Here is an 18,168-nt window from a genome sequence, read left to right on the forward strand (position 1 = left end):
CTGTTTTTCTGTTTTCTTTACTGTTTCTACTATATGGTTTAACTGAAGAAACATATTCAGCAAAATTTTAGTGAACTGCCTCCTTGGCTCCTTCTGATACACCATCACATCCTAAAGAAATCTAACTCTCTGGCTTGAGCACATATTACAGTTATTAAATCAATAAATAATCACTTCACCATGAGCAACAGCTTTAGGAGGGGGAAAAAAAAAAAAACAAAAAAAAAAACAGACATTTGGTAGATATTTATAATCCCTCTGAAATTAAATGATACTTATTAAATTTCCTTTTGTATGCTTTCTCATTGCTGGGGTTCTTGAAAAAGTGATTCAGTAGCTCAAATATATTCCACCTGTACAGTAAGTTACAGCTAAGTCACAGAGTCTCCAGCAACTCAAACATTGAGTGACAGAAGATTTAGTGAATCAGTAGTAAACATACCAGAATCCACCACAGTGCCTTTTTAAACCAATGCGTTTAAAATGAGTCGTGATTGAATACAGAACTTTATTATGCTTAGCGGTGCTTTCAAAATGTTTTGTAGTATAACTTTCTTTCTTTTGGAGTACCAAAAGCAATCACACTAAGAGGAACTGTTTTTAAAGTTACACAAGGAGCTGAGAAAGTAGTCTACTACAGCATTTCTTTGTAATAAGCTCTTCCTAACATCTGCTTTATTTAACACTTCAAAGGTGACAAATCAAAACAAAAGGAGATGAGCCTTTCAAAACTTATTTTAAAGTAAAGATTACTGAGAAGGTGTCAGTCAGAAGTTCAGAATCTTCCCTCACAACAGCATCTCAAAATGAAACATTTCAACTCTGAACTTTAATTCTGAAATATGCAGAAAAGTTTCACTTGAAAAAAGTTTTTAAAAATACATATCAGATTCCATACAAGAATGATACTGTCTTGTATTTACATTGTATCACACACTTCTTACAATTTACATTACAAATATTTACATAATGTTGTTTCTACATTTAAAATAAGAAGACAATATTAGTTAAATTTTATTCTTTTTAAGGCTTAAAATCTGTAATAAATCCAATTTTTGAAAGAAAAACTGAATTACAAATGTACTTTAGGAAGCACAGTCTTCCAGCACTTATTCTTCACTTCCAATTCTAATTTATTTTTTTCTTTTCACTTACAGTCTAATGCAAACAATACATGTTCTATGTAAATCAAGCAAGACAGAGTAATTGCAGAAGCAGTCTACATTCCTTGCCCTTTGACAGAAGTGTTTTCTTCTATGTGCAGACCAGAAAGACAAGACTAATCCCACCTGATTCAGATAAGTAAAAGTTTTGCATAAATCTCAATACTGTAAATGTCACACTCTGCCAAAAAGAAGCATCTTGAGTTGGTGGAGAAAAAGTCTGTTCTTAGATATTTTATATTAACATATGTCCAGCCAAATACACCCAGAAAGACTGAAACGAAAAGACAGATTAAGGTTTTGTGCTTCTATCCTGAAAACACAAACTGGAACAACAGTAAAACAAACACAGAATAATACTGTATGATAAAATTATGGCCTTTTCCTGTGAGGGTGTCAAGAGTGTCAGCTGTGCCTATACCTTACAATAAGTTTCAACAGCAGAGATGACAAGCAACATTTAAAAAATTACTTTTCCTGAAAATTACAACTGCTGCTTTCAACAGATTCATTCAGTCCCCTTTCCTAGTACATAGTGCAGTATCCCAATCCACTAAGTTTAATATGCAGAGAAGATTTCAACACTGATCAAAAAATCTGAAATTACACGCCCATCTCATATTAAAGGAAAAACTCCTCAGATTTTATATTCATCTACCATAGCAGATTTCTGAGCAAACAACAAATACTATTTGAAATAAAACTGTTATAACTGTGGTAATGGCACATACATATATTTATTTTAAAACAGGTTATGCTGAAGACTACAAAATTCAGTGAATTTTTTAATAATTCACTATGAATTATAACCTTGAGGGGCAGTAAGCCAAGATCACAAAGGTACCTAAATAACAATTAATTAATTGAGCACAAGAAAAGTTATTTCCAAGTATCAGAAGTTGTTTCCAGAATTATTTCTTACCAGAAGACACAGTTGCTGCCTCATCTTGATCATGATTCTCATGCCACTGCATTGTTCGGTAATAGCTGAGCATGACTTCCCAAAGGGCTTTGCAGAGATCAGCAAGGCATGGAATGTAGCTGTCCGATGTAATATGCTATGAAAAATAATATTGTGAAACTGTTACCAGTAACATTCATCATTTGCAAAAGCAAAATAAACCATACAGACACAGTCCTTGATGTATATCAAAGTATTGGAAAGTTGACAAATGTCTGATGTTAGTCAGTTGATTAAACATTGTCTGAAAGTGCAAAGTTTATTTCTTATTGCCTTTTTTTTTTTTAATTGACTAAGATAATCACCCTTCTCATATTCATAGAACAGCAAATACAGAAGTGAAGCTGTACAGTCTAATGATGAGGATGCCTCATCATGAAAAACAGCTGCAGCCAATCCCTGCAATATAGGGACACTGCTTCACTTCAACACTGTATTTAGATGTCAGCATTAGACAGATAGTAGCCATCCTGGCTGATGGTCCATTGGATCCAGTGCTATATAACTCAAGCAGGTAAAAACAGATAGCACAGGTGACAGCTGACCTACATCGCTGAGCCACTTTGCTTCAAAGAAGCAATTGTGATTTAAGACACTCATTAAGTGAAGAGCATGTGAAGAGTGAAATCTGTGCAAGTGTTAAGTATGCAGTAGAAATTTCTAAAATGAGATTTTTCAGGTAAAGGGATTTATTTAAGAAAACAGAAGAGTAAAACTGCTCATCTGAGTAGGAAACGCAAAGTCACACTTGTCTCGCTTGCTGTGAAGAAAATACAGGAGTTTTGAAGTGTTAGCCTCCTGTTCATACCCTATTGTTTACTTCTCTGCATTTATTCAGGTGATGTGTACATTAATAACAAAGTACTAACAAGATTCAATTCCATCAAAATCAATATTAGGTTTAAAACAAGCAATCTCTCAATTAGGCTATGATTTGTATTAAGAAATTATCAAAACAATCCCACAGCTATTGTAACTGAGTACTTAGATATGGGATACTTACAACGGAGGAAAATTTTAGATTAAAAAGTACATATTCGTGCAAGAATTACATACTGTACAGAGGTCTTTGTATTGTAACTTCTGAAACTTGGTGTCTGTGTTTCCTGCACAAAGCTCCACATATCCAAGCACTACTTGAAACACAGTGTTGTGAATAGCTTGAGTGAAGTGCATGTGCAATTGGTCCATTGCTGTCTGAAAGAAAAGGGAAAGCAAAAAACAAAAATCATTGACCTATTTGTCTAAAAACAATGGGCTGAGATTATTGGTTTTTTTTTTCCCCCCATTGGAAACACTTCCAACTAAAAGAATAATAATGCCTTTGCAATTAATAAAACTAAAATCACAACTAAAGTGCTGCATTTATCTGCTTGGTACACTGAGTTCTTCCTTTTAGAATAGAGTACAATGTAGAGAACAAGTTATAGGCAGAAAGCCTGTAAGTCATATCAAAACGTTTTTCCTTACCAAACCCTTCCTTGCAATATAAGCAAAGAACGAAGTTTACTTTGAAAAAACCATTTAAAAAATGCCAGCCCTTGTCCTGAATATCGGGAATAAGCTTTAAAAAAAGGAAAAAAGAAAAAAAACAAAAACAACTCATAACAGAATGGAGCTCTTGTTCTGCCTTTAGCAGGAGACAGACACTCTGATGTGACTGTCAGAAGCTAATGCTCCCTGAGGGAATCTCTTCTCTAAGCTAGCATGTCACTGCTACACTGGCACCACCACGTTTAACGTCACTGTGTTAAGAAAACTGATCACTGACGAGAACTGCCTGCAGAGCTTCCTCCTTTCATACCTTATTTCATTTCTTGTTGCCAAAAAAAAAAAACAAAAAAACCCAGCAACCTCCTCACATCTTCATTTTGATCACATTCAAGGACAATATAAAGCAGGAATGTATATGGAACAAGGTGCAGGTTGTACATAGCTCAGTATATTAAAAAAAAAAAAAAAAATAGCACTCACATGTCCAGGTATAGTTAAGAATGCATAAAGCATCACATAAGTAGGTGAAATATTGATTTATTACAATTATACTATGTCCCAAATCTTATGTGCTACAGTGTTGCTTGATTTACCTTTAGCATTTACCATTAATATATCTGAGCCTTTGTAAATATATACAGCCAAGTCTGATCGGCATTAGAAGAAATTTCCATCACAGTACTCAAATCTTCACACTCTTACAGCACCAGCCTTTACAACTTACTCAGAACACAAATACCAACCTGTGTTTTCCCAAGCAGCCTGTAAGCCTGCTGAACCTTTGTATAATGATTGATATCAAAGTTCTTACATATCTTCGAGAGTGCTACATCCAATTGTTCCTATGTAAAGGAAGGCAAAACAACATGTTAAACATCAAGCTGAGTATATCAAACAATAACAAATGAGGAAAATAAGTGTATTTAACTGGTGATAACTATGCATGTAAAACTGACAAGACTGGACTATTTTCAGGTGCTAAAATGCCAAATGCATCGCTTCAATCTGAAATTTCTGCCAGGCAAATGGCTCCACCGTTTCCAAAAACAGTTACAAACAAGAAGTACATTAGTTTGTAAAGATTTAGGAACCCAAAATGGGGGAGTTGGGATTTCTAACTTGGTCTGCTACCCCTTCTAAGAAACACCTAGTACTGAAAATAAAAAAAATAAATAAATAAAATAAAAAATAAAAAAAAAGAAAAAAAAAGTTTCATAAGCATTTCAGCTCAGACAATACAATTATAGACTTCTTATTCTCAATTTGCAACCTATTGCACAGATTAAATATCTTCTGACTTCAAAGTTCTTATCAATTAAGGGCACTACAATGTAGTTTACTCTTGCAAAGAGAAACCACAGGATTCTTTACTTCCTATATACTTTTATTCATTCAACTCATCTTCTTAGTCATATCTGCCCCAGTTATTCAAGTCTTATTTGCTATGGCTTAATACTGGCCCTACACATCAGCTTCCAGTTCGCTGACCTCAAAAGTTTCCAGCGGAACTCATTTCTCAAGTAGCTTATCCAAACCTACTATTGGTATGCTGCTCATGGTTACTTTTCACAACTTTTTAGGACTAAATTCACAGCAGTAAATTACCGTGCATCTTTATCACACACGGAGCATATCTTTGCTCTAGTACCTCACATATTTTATTGGATTGCTTTACCACTTAATGTAGGCACAATTAGCAAGCTGGGCTCATAAACATGATACCATATTATACAGCATTTATGTATATTTCAGCACAAAAGGCTACAGGAATAGCAATGACTACAGCATTCCAATCACCACACTTGAAAAAACATGCACACTCAGTAATTGCTAAAGGCAGTGCATTAGAAATATCTAATGCTAAATAAGCTAATATCTAGAGGTAAACTACTAATATGTACTAAACCAACACATTCATTCTTACCTCTATTTGTTCCAAAGTATCTTGCAGTTTTGAATTCAACTCGCTATTAATGAAAGAAAAAATACTGTTTGAAATCAAACTCCTGATCATACCAACAGTGCAGTACTTTTAACACTTCAAATAAAATTATCTGTTACAGGGACACATTTTCCTTGCTTTATAACACAACAGTGTCTGTTTGTCTGCTGGGATTTATCAGAGTATTCAAAGATATTTCCAAACCCACAGAAACTTGTGCTCTACACGTTTCAATTCAGCCCTCCGGTATCTAGCAAGATAACCAAAAAGATCAAGGCTGTCAAATCTTCGCAATCTGTGGTATAATAAATTTCTCTCACTGTCAGGAATCCTTTATACAGACGCTAAAGCAAAAGTGTTTATTTAAATTTCAAAGAAAAAGTCAGAACCTGAGCTTACGTAACTGTCAGCAAATCTCTTTAAGACCATCAGTTCACCTGTCTGAGCTGAATGTGGTACAGAAAGATTAACTAAAACAGCTACCATAAGACAATCCATTTTGGACAAGGCAAAACTGTTCCCTTCCGAAAATTCACTTCTAAATTTTTGTAACACCAGCTGAAAAAAATAAGACATAAAAAGCAGTGAACATATTTTTGTTTGGGAGCTTCAAGAAATAGGCAGGATATCCTCTCCAGCACAGAAAGCACAGAGTTTTGATGGGATAATCACCTTACCTAACTTAAGGCAACTTACTTCTATGTTCTGTATCTTTTCCTAATGGCCACATTAACTATCAAAAGATTCTAGCTTCCTTACCTAGTTCTCTCCCCTTACATGATATGCCTCCATTTTTAGTTGTTAGATAACCTGGAAAGAACACCTTCCAAAAAAAGGTTTAAATAAGAATAAATAAATAAATAAAATACACGAAAAGGTCAGCATTAAACACTGAAAATCAAGTAGCCAATCATTCCTTGTTGTTTATCCTTAAGTAACAAGCTTCCAAAAAGAAAAGCCTTCACAACGATTTTACATCATATTCTGCTGGAGTTTAGGAACACTTACTACACTCTAGCTCTTTTACCTAGCAAAAAGAGATTAAAACAAGTGTAAGAACCCTGCTTTTTGCACAGAAAGACTCCTGCTTTAGAACTAGGTACAGGACAGACCCCCAGTGTACAAAAATCTAGTTGTTTTACATGCTGACAGCAGAAAGTGCTGATGTCAATAAATGCAGTTTAAAGCACAGGTAGTCAGAACAAATTAAGCAGCTGTTCTGGTTTAGTCCCACGAAAAATTCACAAAGCCCCTAACTGTAGAAGGCATCACATAAACACAAGACTGATCCCTTTCAAATAAATGTCCTGAGCATGTTGCTGCTAATCCCCAGCACTTATCTATCTGTATCTTTGATGAAGCAACTTACATGCTCACACACAGAGAACTTGTTCCACTAGTGCACTATAGGGTCGAAAAACTTCTTGGACTCTTGAAACCAATTCCCACTTGTTGCAGTTGTCCACATCTGACTAATTTCAGCTGTATACAAGCACAGATCTTCATAAAAACTCATTCCTTATTTCCACTATACCACACTCCTAATGTGAGGAAAGACTCCATTTGCAAACATCTGCCAAAGCAGGACGTTTGGGCACATCAGAAGCCTAAATGTCACAAATCTCAGCAAACATCCAAAGATCTGAACCACTTTGGAATGATGTATGTCTCCTTTCTTTTGGGAAAGAAATATGGGTAGGAATGCTAAAGATCCAGTACTAAATGAAATGCAATCAAGGCAAAACCACCTCCTGTTTCTTACCAATACCACTTAGTGCAAACTGTAACAGTGCTGTCTTTCCATTCAAGCTCAATCACTAACTTTAAATACACACATTCATAGTTTATTTCATAGAATCATAGAATCATAGAATCATAGAATCATAGAATCACTAAGGTTGGAAAAGACCTAAAAGATCACCCAGTCCAACCGTTCACCTATTCCCAATAGCTCCTACTAAACCATGTCCCTCAACACAACATCCAGCCTTTATCCAACTAAATATAGACACAAGTGTTTGCAAGAATACATCCTACATCTATGTTGGCAATTTTAGAAAAGCAGTTGCAATTCCAAGATTCCAGTAGAAATCTAACTTTGATCAAGCACTGAACGGAAAGTAAATAAATGCAGAGTCCAGCTAAAAGCTTACATGTTTTCTAAGCCACAATTATTAACCTCAGATACAATGGCTACATGATTACTATGAAAGCCCTACTATGATAATAAAGACTTTCTGAATGAAATGAATCCTGAATTAGAACTTGCATTAACAGTGTTTTTTGCATCCTCATTCACACAAATCGGATTCAGCGCATTTCTAGCACATTATCATCTACTGTGACATAATGGAGTGTTTAGATACAAAAGCAATAGATAGAGTGGCCCTATTATCTGACAGTCCATTTTTCTAAGTGTTTTTCAAGGGAGTCTACTCCCATTGATTGAAGCTCATCAACAAGCAGAAAACAGAAGACTTTGACTTATATTTTTAAATAAAAATTGCATCTAGTAATGTTAGCAAATGTTGACTGAATAGTCAACTTATATCCACAAGCTTTGTAGAATTAAACAGGAAGGAGTTTTTTAAAAATAAAGAACATGGAGAGGCTTATTTCTGGGCAGCATTTCCAACCTCATACAATTTTTTCATCTCTAAATTCTTAGAACCGTAGAATCACAGAATGGTTTGAGTTGGAAAGGACCTTTAAGATCATCTAGTCCCAACTCTGAGATGTAGGTACGGACACCTCCCTACTTCCCTTTAAGCAGGTTGCTCAAAGTCCAATTCAGGCTGGCTTTGAACAACCACACCTCAAAAAAACATCACAGCTCAAAAGCAGACCTAAACTAAAATCAATCATTATGGGTAATTACTCTGAAGCTGCAACAAATCATAAATTCATAGAACAGCCAATTATTTTTTCTGTTTCATTAAAAACAAAAAGGAAGTATTTATAAACTAGAAACCGTAGACATACTGATTAGTTTCAGTTCTGAAAGCAATTCCTCCTCAATGGCACAAAGCTGTACATTAGCTAATTTCATCACCAAGACTCACTGTAAGTTGCCCATCCAAAATCATCTTACTGAAGGTTAATTAATTCCAGATTATAAACTTCCTAATTAAAAATTATCCCGCAAACTGCAGCACAGTCATAACTCAGTCTTAGCCAAAACTTTACCTGCCAACATTCTGAAACAGTTAGAAAACAGTGACACAGACCAGGCAGAGGTTATATAGTGTTATTAGGGGTTTGTTAGTAGTGGTATGGGGGAACAGCACCCACTGAGTGTCTTCATACTTTTATAAATCCTCCAACTTTACTTTTCTAAGAAGAAAATTAAGTTTAAGTCAAAATTGCTTTAAAGAATGAGAAATAATCATCACTGCCTTTTATCATTTACACATATTATCCAGAAGGTGAGATCAGCAGTGTCACCTCACCTTATACAACTGTAGTGTTTGAAAGTGCTGGCAGCTTTCTGGCATTCCAAACACAGTTGAATAGCTCCTGGATAGTCCTCTTCCTTGGGATAAAATGGAACAGAAAGCTAATTTGGCTTCGGAAGCAAATATCACAACACTCATTCTTCCTTAAAAGCTCACGTATAAACATAAAGACCAAAATATTTCACCTCTTACATTTGTATAGTATGAAGTTATAAGAAACTATTCAGGGTCTACTGTAGAAATTAATATGCAAGCCATTCAGAATTATAAGCAGGCAATATCAGGTGTTAGCAACATTTAAAAATACTGCACATCTTGTGTTCTTATGCAAATGACTTGCTTTTTATCTACAGATTCAAGAAAATGCATGAGAAAGATCTCACTAAAAACAACAATTTTCCATTTAATTTTCAAACCTTAGTTAATACAACACAATCCATTTATGAGCAGGGGAAGAGGTAAATTCAAGCACTGCTAGGCTGCAGCCTATAAAACCAACAAACACTTATGGGAGACACTCCAGTATTATGCAAAATAAACATTTTCTATTTAATTTGATACATTCAATAAGTAATGAAAAATGAATTGTAGCCAACTGGTTCACAACAGAAGACCCTAGGACAAACAAAGCATACTTTGGGGAAGGGAAAAAAATGTTCCCCTAATTTATAAGAAGAATATCCAATCAAATCAAGCAAGAAGAATATGATAATACAAAACAAAGCTACACACACAAGAATGTACAACCGCAAGTTCTTGCCAACAGTGCCTTGGCTGTAAATACTGGTTTTGTATTCTATTAAGAGTCTTGGAGGAAGTAAAATCCCCTTCAATTTCTAAAGCTTTCCCGTTTTTTTTCCCAATTATATCCATATCGTTATGTGCTTCAGAGAATTCAAATGCAAACCTGTTACTGAGTTATCAGATTCAGTGATTGAACCACTGAGTTTTCAGATTCAGTGATTGAAGATCAAAAGCACAAGGGCAATTTATATTCAGCTATTACCATAAAGGAATTTCTGAAATGAAACTACTTTAGCGTCAGCATTATAATGTAGATCAAGTTTTGCTATTTAAAAAAAAAAAAAAAAAAAAAAAAAAAAAAAGCTAAGAATTAATATATCTTGCTTGGTAAAGAGCAACAAAGTGAGAGACAACGTATGTTACCCAAGATGGGATTTAAGAATCTCAAGACTAAAAACGAATAAGATTCCATCTCTAAATTGCGTAACTAGGGATTATCACAGTGATGTTCCATCTGATCTGACATCAGCTATAAATATTCAGCAATCTACAAGTCAAAATGCTTACATGATATTATTAAAATACAGCCATCAATAAACTTGTTACGTTCTCATACAACTTAAAAACCTAAAGACAAGATCTTATTTTCACCCTGTACATTATCTCTTACATTTTGGATAGATCAGTAGAATCTTTAGTGCCACAGCCTATGGACTGAACGATTTATATAACTCACTATTAAAACGTTAAGCCACTAAATAAAAAGAAATACACTATTCCACCACAAAGCCCCATCATATACTGTTCATAAGATAAAGGAAGAAGGGATAAAATTAAGAGGACTAAGAGATGATTTAGAATAGCTACAAGATACAGTAGTCTGCAGAGACCTACCTCCAGCATCTCACTTAAACGCACATCAGTTCTTTGCTGAAAAGAAAAAAGAAAACACTGATAACTACAAAGGAATGTACAAAAAATATTCTGCTATTAATTGGCAAAAAAAAAAAAAAAACCCTGCATATACCAGTGTTTTTATTGTCCTCAGAGACTTCAATAGTCCAATAAGCAACTGTCTTTTCCTTTGGTTTGCAAGAAGTCCCAAACTGGTTTGTGTGAAGCCTTCCTTTGCAATATTCAGGTGTCTGTGTAAATTAACAACAAAATATTGTTGTAACAACAAAAAACAATAAATTCCAGTGATACATAAAGCAAGGCTTGTTTTAAATAAAAGCTACCACATACATCACCATAAGTGCTACAAAATATGTACGAAGTAACAGTCAGCACTGTTAGGGAAATGCTGAAATTGAGGTAATACCAACAGATTAGTAAGAAGACATGTTATCTCTTCAGCAGAATTTTGCCTGCGGATCAGTGGTGCAGAACCCCCCTTACAGCAAAAGATGCAAGACAGAAAGCAACTGGTATTTGTTTTAGTATTTTGAACTACTATTGCCAATTCCATTCAGCACATGCACTAGAAATATTAATAGTAAGCAAACGCCTGGACTTATAAGTGTCTTCTTAAATCCCCTTTTCCCCCTCTCAGTTTCTGCTATTAAGCAAGATACCTTCTTCCATCTGCACAAATAACAGCTGCCAACTGAAGGCCATTCTGCAACGATGTAACACGTTCCAGTTCCTACAAAGAGACAACAGGTGAAACAAGCATACAAGTTGTGCTACAAACCAGCAAAAACTAGCAACTAGTATCTTTATCTATTTGACAGGACTAGAGGGAAAGGCCTTAAGCTGCACCAGCAGAGGTTCCGGTTAGATATTTGGAAAAATTCCTTCTCCAAAAGAATGGTGAGGCACTGGAATGGGCTGCCCAGAGAGGTGGTGGAGTCATCGTCCCAGGAGGTGTTCAAGAAACATTTACATGTGCTGAGGAGCACAGTTTAGTGGGGAAATATTGGTGGCAGGGGGACAGTTGGACCTTGGAGGTCTTTTCTGATCTTGGTGATGCCATGATTCTATCTTGAGATATTATAATAACAATTTAGATTTAATTTATATATTACTTATTTCATCATGTTATATTTGCTTAGAGCAAGAATGTAACATTAAACAAACAAACATTAAAGCAAATTCTTTAAAAATGTAATTCTTTGAAGAAATACACTTGAAATATACTTTCATTGCAGTGAGAACTTCTACAGTTATATACTTTACATTCAGCATAGGAGACTTTATATAAAATGAATAGAATGCACCACACCAAAGCGATCAGGGAAATAAGCACATGAATTCATTTGCATTAAGATGCCAGAAGTCCAGTCTTCCCTTCTACAAGGTTCTGTAAAATTTTTCATCTGAACATAGCTGGAGAGGCACAAGGAACCAGTGCAGCCTAATGGTCCATGGAAAAGGAGCCTTCAGTTGAGCAGCTCTGGCTCAACACCTTTTTCCCTTATCTCAGAGACACTGGAGTTTTCTAAAGTAAGCTTCTCCTTTCGAGACAGCAACAAAACTATTATGCCTTGTGCCTGTGCCATGCCTCACACCCCATAGATGTGGCTGCTAGATCAGGAGATCTATGAAAAGATGGGTGCAAACCATGACTTCCCCACACTTTCCTTTGCACAGCTGAATCAACGTGTCTACAGGGCTGATAATTACACCTTTGCTTCATCTAATAACTCATTACTGTCACTTGAGAGGGAATTGGTGTTGCCATTACCAAGTGCCGGCTGCATCACTTTATGAATCAGTGGGAAGGTGAGAGAGAGTCTCATAATGCCCACCAGAAATACTGACAAGAATAACTCTGTGGAAACCATACATAATAGGATTATTAACTTAATTAGGTAAATATTTGAGAAATGTTTTTAAAAGAGTTTTATTGGCACAATGGTTTTACAGTCATCCCTTTGTGCATCTCACTCAGATGTTGTTGATACAAGAATTTAAATATTACACAGTAAAATGTAAGCAGCACATTCTCCACAATGCTGTTATGCTTAAAAGCTGTTAAAAAGTAGCTGCTAACTACAGGAGTACTAGCAATGGCTCAACAACATTATCAATTCCAAAAGTGTGCAACAACAGAAGTGTATCAGCAAAGTTTGAAATCAAAACTATCTTTTTCTGCTCAACTTTACACTACTTTCTGAACACTCAGTCATTAAAGCACTACCCAGCTTCTTTCTGCAATAAAATCCCACCACACCTGTTTACCTAAAAGTGAAATAACATTACCCTTACAATTTTTCTTATTTTTCCTCCAGCTACTGCAGAAGAGGCATCCAGTCTGATCCCTTCACTAGCTAACCCAGTCTCTTCTAACCCAGTACTATATTTAAGCTGCACTGAAACAAGGGCAGTATTCTAACAGCACTAAATTGTGTGGTTTACTGTTAAAAAGTGGCTGTTGCCTTACCTGAACGTATGCAGGTTGTTTTTCAAGAATCAAGTCTGCAACTTTCTTAGATACCTTAAAAACAAGAATATTACCAGTGATAAACAACAATCTCAACAAAGTAGCCACAGTAAAGTAATAGGAACAAATGGTCTCTGCTTTCTTAACATGCTAGAATAAAAAACAGAAATTATATGGAACACTACAGCTGCTTACATTCTGTTTATGCTATTTCTAGAGCATAAAATAAATTAAACTTCTACCAGGGAGATCTAAGAAAGCCACAAACATGCTTTTGTTTCTGGCAGACATAGTATTAAATAGCTTCAAACACAAAAATAAATCATCTGTATTGTTCTATATTCTTCCTAGGGACCAATGCTTCCAGAAACAAAAATAAAATACAACCAACTCTGACTATCAGCCCCAATGAACTTGTGGGAAAAAGAGATTAGGAGGTTCTTCTGTTTTGAATATATACATATGCAGCAGAGAGTATAAATTGGTTATACCAACACAGAGTGAGATTGGGATCTTCACAGTATAGTATTTCTGTAACAAACTTAGAGTAGCTCCACCATGCCAGTTCCCATCCTTTGGAAGAACATCTGTACACAAATGTTTTTCAAAGGACACTGATACTATCAGCTGGCAATCTGGACAAGAGGATGCTTTCCCTCTTCCACATTAAAATGTGGCCAGGATCACCAAATGGTTTTCAACTCAGTTGCTCAATAGAAGAAATACAGCTTTGTTTTGCAGAACAGCGAAAGAACTGCTCTTTGTGGAGTAGGACTGCAGGAAAAGATTTCATCAGGCTGAAATATTTTGTCTCCTAAAGTAAAAAAAAAAAAAAAAAAGAAAAGAAAAAAATTATGGATATCAGACTTAATTAAAACGAAGTCAGCTGAAAAAAAGCCTTCTAATTCAAATCATCTGTACAAGAAGAATGGTAAGACATTGATATCAAGTATTGAGACTATTCAGCATATTCCTTTGCAGTTGCCTCTCAGCCTTGAGTGTATCTCCTTGCAAAACTAGGTCAACCAGCAGATGTCCTCTTAGACTTTCACTCTCAAGCAGACTAAAATAAATAAGTACATCTTTTGGTGAAGATGATCATGGAATATTCATTTGCCCACTTCTCTCTAATACTTCACAAAATTTCATACCTTTTTTTCTGGAAAAAGCCTCACTGGTACAGAGTTGTAGGACAAAATAATTTTTCTGTTCTGTGTTGTTAATGGTTCAGTATTTTTGTTCTGTACATTTCATTCATTTAAAGACACAAATCAGAATTAATACTGTTATTTTACTTACCAAATGCCATAGTTAGTACATTCACTTCCTATGCGATATTATTAATCTTTCAGAGCAATTACTCAATTATTAATAGATGAATAAAAATAAAATTATTAAAAAAATTATAAAATTATAAAAGCCTGAAATATAACAAGTATCTGTCAGAAGCTGCAGCTCTCATTTCCACATAAGTTCATTATTTCATAGTAAGCATATACAGCATTCACTAGACACCCTCACAGGCAATTAAAAAAAAAAAATTGAGAGAATACAAACTCTAAGAAAATAGATGTTTTTCAATATTTTATGTTGTCAAATATCCCTCAAAAAGAGACAGTACAACATATTAAATGCTATGCTATTTCTTCTAATACATTGCAAAACTGAACACCCTAAAAATAGTTTCTAAATAAATCATTTTACAGTTTGATCCTAATTACAGTACTCATCACCATGATTTACTTACATTATTTTCTATGACTATGATTTACTGGTATGATTCTCCCTTATAAAAGAACACAACAACATTCAAACAACAACAACAACAAAAAGCTCATTATCTAGCAGGTTTAAGAAATCAAAACACATTCAGTTACACCTCTAGCTACAGTCATAAACAATGTACAAATCTGCCTGGCAGTACACCAAACAGCTTTACTTACAGCAGCTTGCTGTTGTTTTAATTTGTCTCTATATTCTTCCAGTTCTTGAAGACTAAGTACAGGAGGAAGCCTCTGTGCACAAACAACCAATAAAATTCAGTGAGAAATTAAAGTACACAAAATACACATGCAGCATTAGCTAACCAAACAATTTTATTTAGGAAACTTTCTTACTGCTTCTGCAATCTAATTTGTATTCAAATTAAGAATACTGAAATCAGGTCTAAAGAATATAATAGTTACCCTCTTTTAAGCCATATATATACATACACAAGCCTCAAGTGATTGAAATGACTTGTGTCTGTTAATTCAGGCTGCTTAAAAAAAATAGAACAGATGGTTTTTCCTCCAACTATATGGCCTTTTTCAAAGTAGTTTGAAGTAGTGTAAAGGTCAGAACAACAGGCTTGATATTAATTCTATCACATTAAAAGAAGAAACTTCATACCAATATCACATGCTCCATACAACTGAAAGAAGATTCGGGGGCAGGGAGGGGAAACAAAAACAAACAAAACCAACCCGTTTTGAATGAAAGTGCATCACTGACAGAAGCTGACTTTTGACCCTCATTTTTAGTTATATTATTGCCTTTTACAAAAATAACTCACCTCTAATTCATACTTCACAATATCAAAGGCATCATTGGAAAAATAAACTTCTTCAATGCTATTAATTATTTCTTGCTGAGCTTGAGGATCAGTTGGTTCTTCCCATGATTCTCTGAGTTCCTCCTTCATAAAACAAAAAAAGATGACTTCCATGATGTAACATCACATCCTAGAAAGACCAATGCTTACCAAAACAAGACTTTTTTGAAAGTTACTAACACCTTCAATACAAGGATAGCTTGTGTCAATGGCTTCTTCTTAACACATCTCAGATTTTTTGCTAGCTAGTGGGGTAGTTTAAACAGACATACACTAAGGGCTTTTTGGCAGCTAACATTCAAGATGAGCATTCTCTTCCCTCCCGTCACAATCCCATGTGGAAGGTTTTCCCAAGAATCCAGCTGCATCCATCAGTCATCACAAACTGAGGACTGAGTCTGAACCTCTCATCCTTCCATTCTAGGGGAGTCTGCAAGAAAGAAGGGGACAGACTCTTTAGCAGGGTCTGTGGTGACAGGATGAGGGGAAATGATTTCAGACTAAAAGACGGGTGATTCAGATCTGATATAAGGAAGAAGTTTTTACAGTAAGGGTGGTGAGGCACTGACACAGGTTGCCCAGAGAGGTGGTGGATGCCCCATCTGACCCTGGAGACAGCTAAGGTAAGGCTGGACAGGGCTCTGGTCAAGCTGTAGGTGTTCCTGCTCATTGCAGGGGAGTTAGACCAGATGGCCATTAAAAGTCTCTTCCAACTCAAACAATTTTGTGACACTGGATGTTTTAAATAATACTTGTACTCTTCCAGGGGCTGTTCCCACTGAAGGATTGAAAAACCTTTACGAGAGACTCACAAGGGGAAAAAACATAAAATTCAAGACAGAACACTGATCACATTGCTTGACAAGGGAATTTAATCCTGATTAAGTGATCCAACAGACTGAAGTTTCCTATTAAGATCCAAACATGCGAGCCGTTAGAGTGGGACAAGGTGCCTGTATTTCCATCACCAACAACTGGAGGGCTGACTTCACTATCTAGAGACAGTAGATTTGAGATTAATTTACTGAACAGTCACAACCATCCTTATTTTGCACATCACTCACTAACATTAATGCATACATGTTACAAGGAAAAGTGCAGTTTCAAACACAGAGCAAGACGATGCTTTTCTGCACAAATAGACGCAGGCACAGGGCGAGCAGCAAAGAGTTTCCTAAAGCATCACAACCAGCCACTGCTCCTCTGAAGTACTTCTCACAGGGAAATAAAATAAAAAAATAAAATATTATTTCCTTCTGGGCTTCCTAACAGATGGCAGCTTTATGCTGTACCAACAGCTCCCTTACAAACTGCCTTAACATTTTACAGTACATTGAGTTTTATCTATAACAACTGAAATTAAGATGGGCAGCAGGGTTGGCTTAATTTGTTCACTAATGCCTTGCAAATGGAATCACCTAATTTATCACCTGGGTGAGTGGCTGCAAGTTTCAGAACGGTGGTTTTTTAAAAGGAAAAGGAAGCAAAAACAAAATCCAAGAAGTGTTTAAAACCATTTGGATTTCCAGAGCATGGGCACCCTGTCACATTGGTGACAGCATATCAATGCCGTAGGTAGGTCAGTGGTGACTGACAGCCCCTCCCATACATTAAGATATCAGGGACGCATGTTCTTCTGGATTTAGAGCCATTTGATTTGACAGTCAGTTGGGAAGGCTGTTATTAATACAAACATTTCAATGAAATCTAGCCAGCGACCCTTTCATCATTGCAGAATACCACATCTGTCATTATGAAAATAAAGTTAAGGTTTACGTGGCTAGAAAAGTTACCAAAAATTCACTTTATCCTTTCTCAGAAAGGTCTTTTTTTTCCCCTTAATTTCTTCCCAAAACACTAACTAGGAAAACATCTGTTAAATAGACAGATTTTTTCTTTATCTTATTCACTCTTTCTAGAGGAACAGTACAGAAAACTACTCCCCAGGATAAGCTTAAGCTCCCATATCCATTACAATATTTGCCAGCAGACATTAGGCTGTGATAAATTGCTGCTTCCAGTCCATCATGCTCCACTAGTTTCAGACAACTGAAGGCTCAAGGCCAAACCTTTCTCTCACCACTGAAGGAAGCAAACATCCTCGGCTGGTTTGTTTGGTGACATTCATTTCTCCTTATTCCTTCAACCAGATACACAAAAAAGTTTCCAATCTACATATGAAACCCACAATCTCAGGGCCCCATTGAAGGACAGATTTTGCACTGTGGAACGAGTATTTGCACATTGTGCAGAAGCACAGAGAAAAGCTCAGTTAAATCCCTCAAGGCAGTTTTCTACCTCACAACATTTTTTTTTTTTTTATTACCGTTATTGAAAGATCTGCCTTCTAAAAATACTTTAAAAAAAAAAAAAAATCAACAGTACAAAATTCTTTAAGTTTGATGTGCATTCAGAAGTTCCAAGAAGTTAT

General features: G+C 35.6%; 1 protein-coding gene across 2 annotated transcripts in view; it reads right to left on the reverse strand.

Annotated features, from left to right (window-relative positions):
• Positions 1–18,168, reverse strand: part of VPS50 (VPS50 subunit of EARP/GARPII complex) — a 65,867-nt gene that overhangs the window by 41,547 nt on the left and 6,152 nt on the right. For both annotated transcript variants that reach the window (XM_042888885.1, XM_042888884.1), the window contains exons 3-13: positions 15,699–15,821; positions 15,088–15,159; positions 13,145–13,198; positions 11,334–11,404; positions 10,787–10,904; positions 10,654–10,689; positions 9,010–9,092; positions 5,543–5,585; positions 4,362–4,460; positions 3,181–3,321; positions 2,086–2,221 (exon numbers count right to left, since the gene is read on the reverse strand). In XM_042888885.1, the coding sequence (XP_042744819.1) occupies positions 2,086–2,221; positions 3,181–3,321; positions 4,362–4,460; positions 5,543–5,585; positions 9,010–9,092; positions 10,654–10,689; positions 10,787–10,904; positions 11,334–11,404; positions 13,145–13,198; positions 15,088–15,159; positions 15,699–15,821 (976 nt within the window). The remainder of the gene's footprint in view (positions 1–2,085; positions 2,222–3,180; positions 3,322–4,361; positions 4,461–5,542; positions 5,586–9,009; positions 9,093–10,653; positions 10,690–10,786; positions 10,905–11,333; positions 11,405–13,144; positions 13,199–15,087; positions 15,160–15,698; positions 15,822–18,168) is intronic.

This window comes from Lagopus leucura, unplaced genomic scaffold, assembly GCF_019238085.1.
Source record: "Lagopus leucura isolate 7727_CA_CO unplaced genomic scaffold, USGS_WTPT01 Super-Scaffold_100157, whole genome shotgun sequence".
Classification (NCBI taxonomy): domain Eukaryota; kingdom Metazoa; phylum Chordata; class Aves; order Galliformes; family Phasianidae; genus Lagopus; species Lagopus leucura.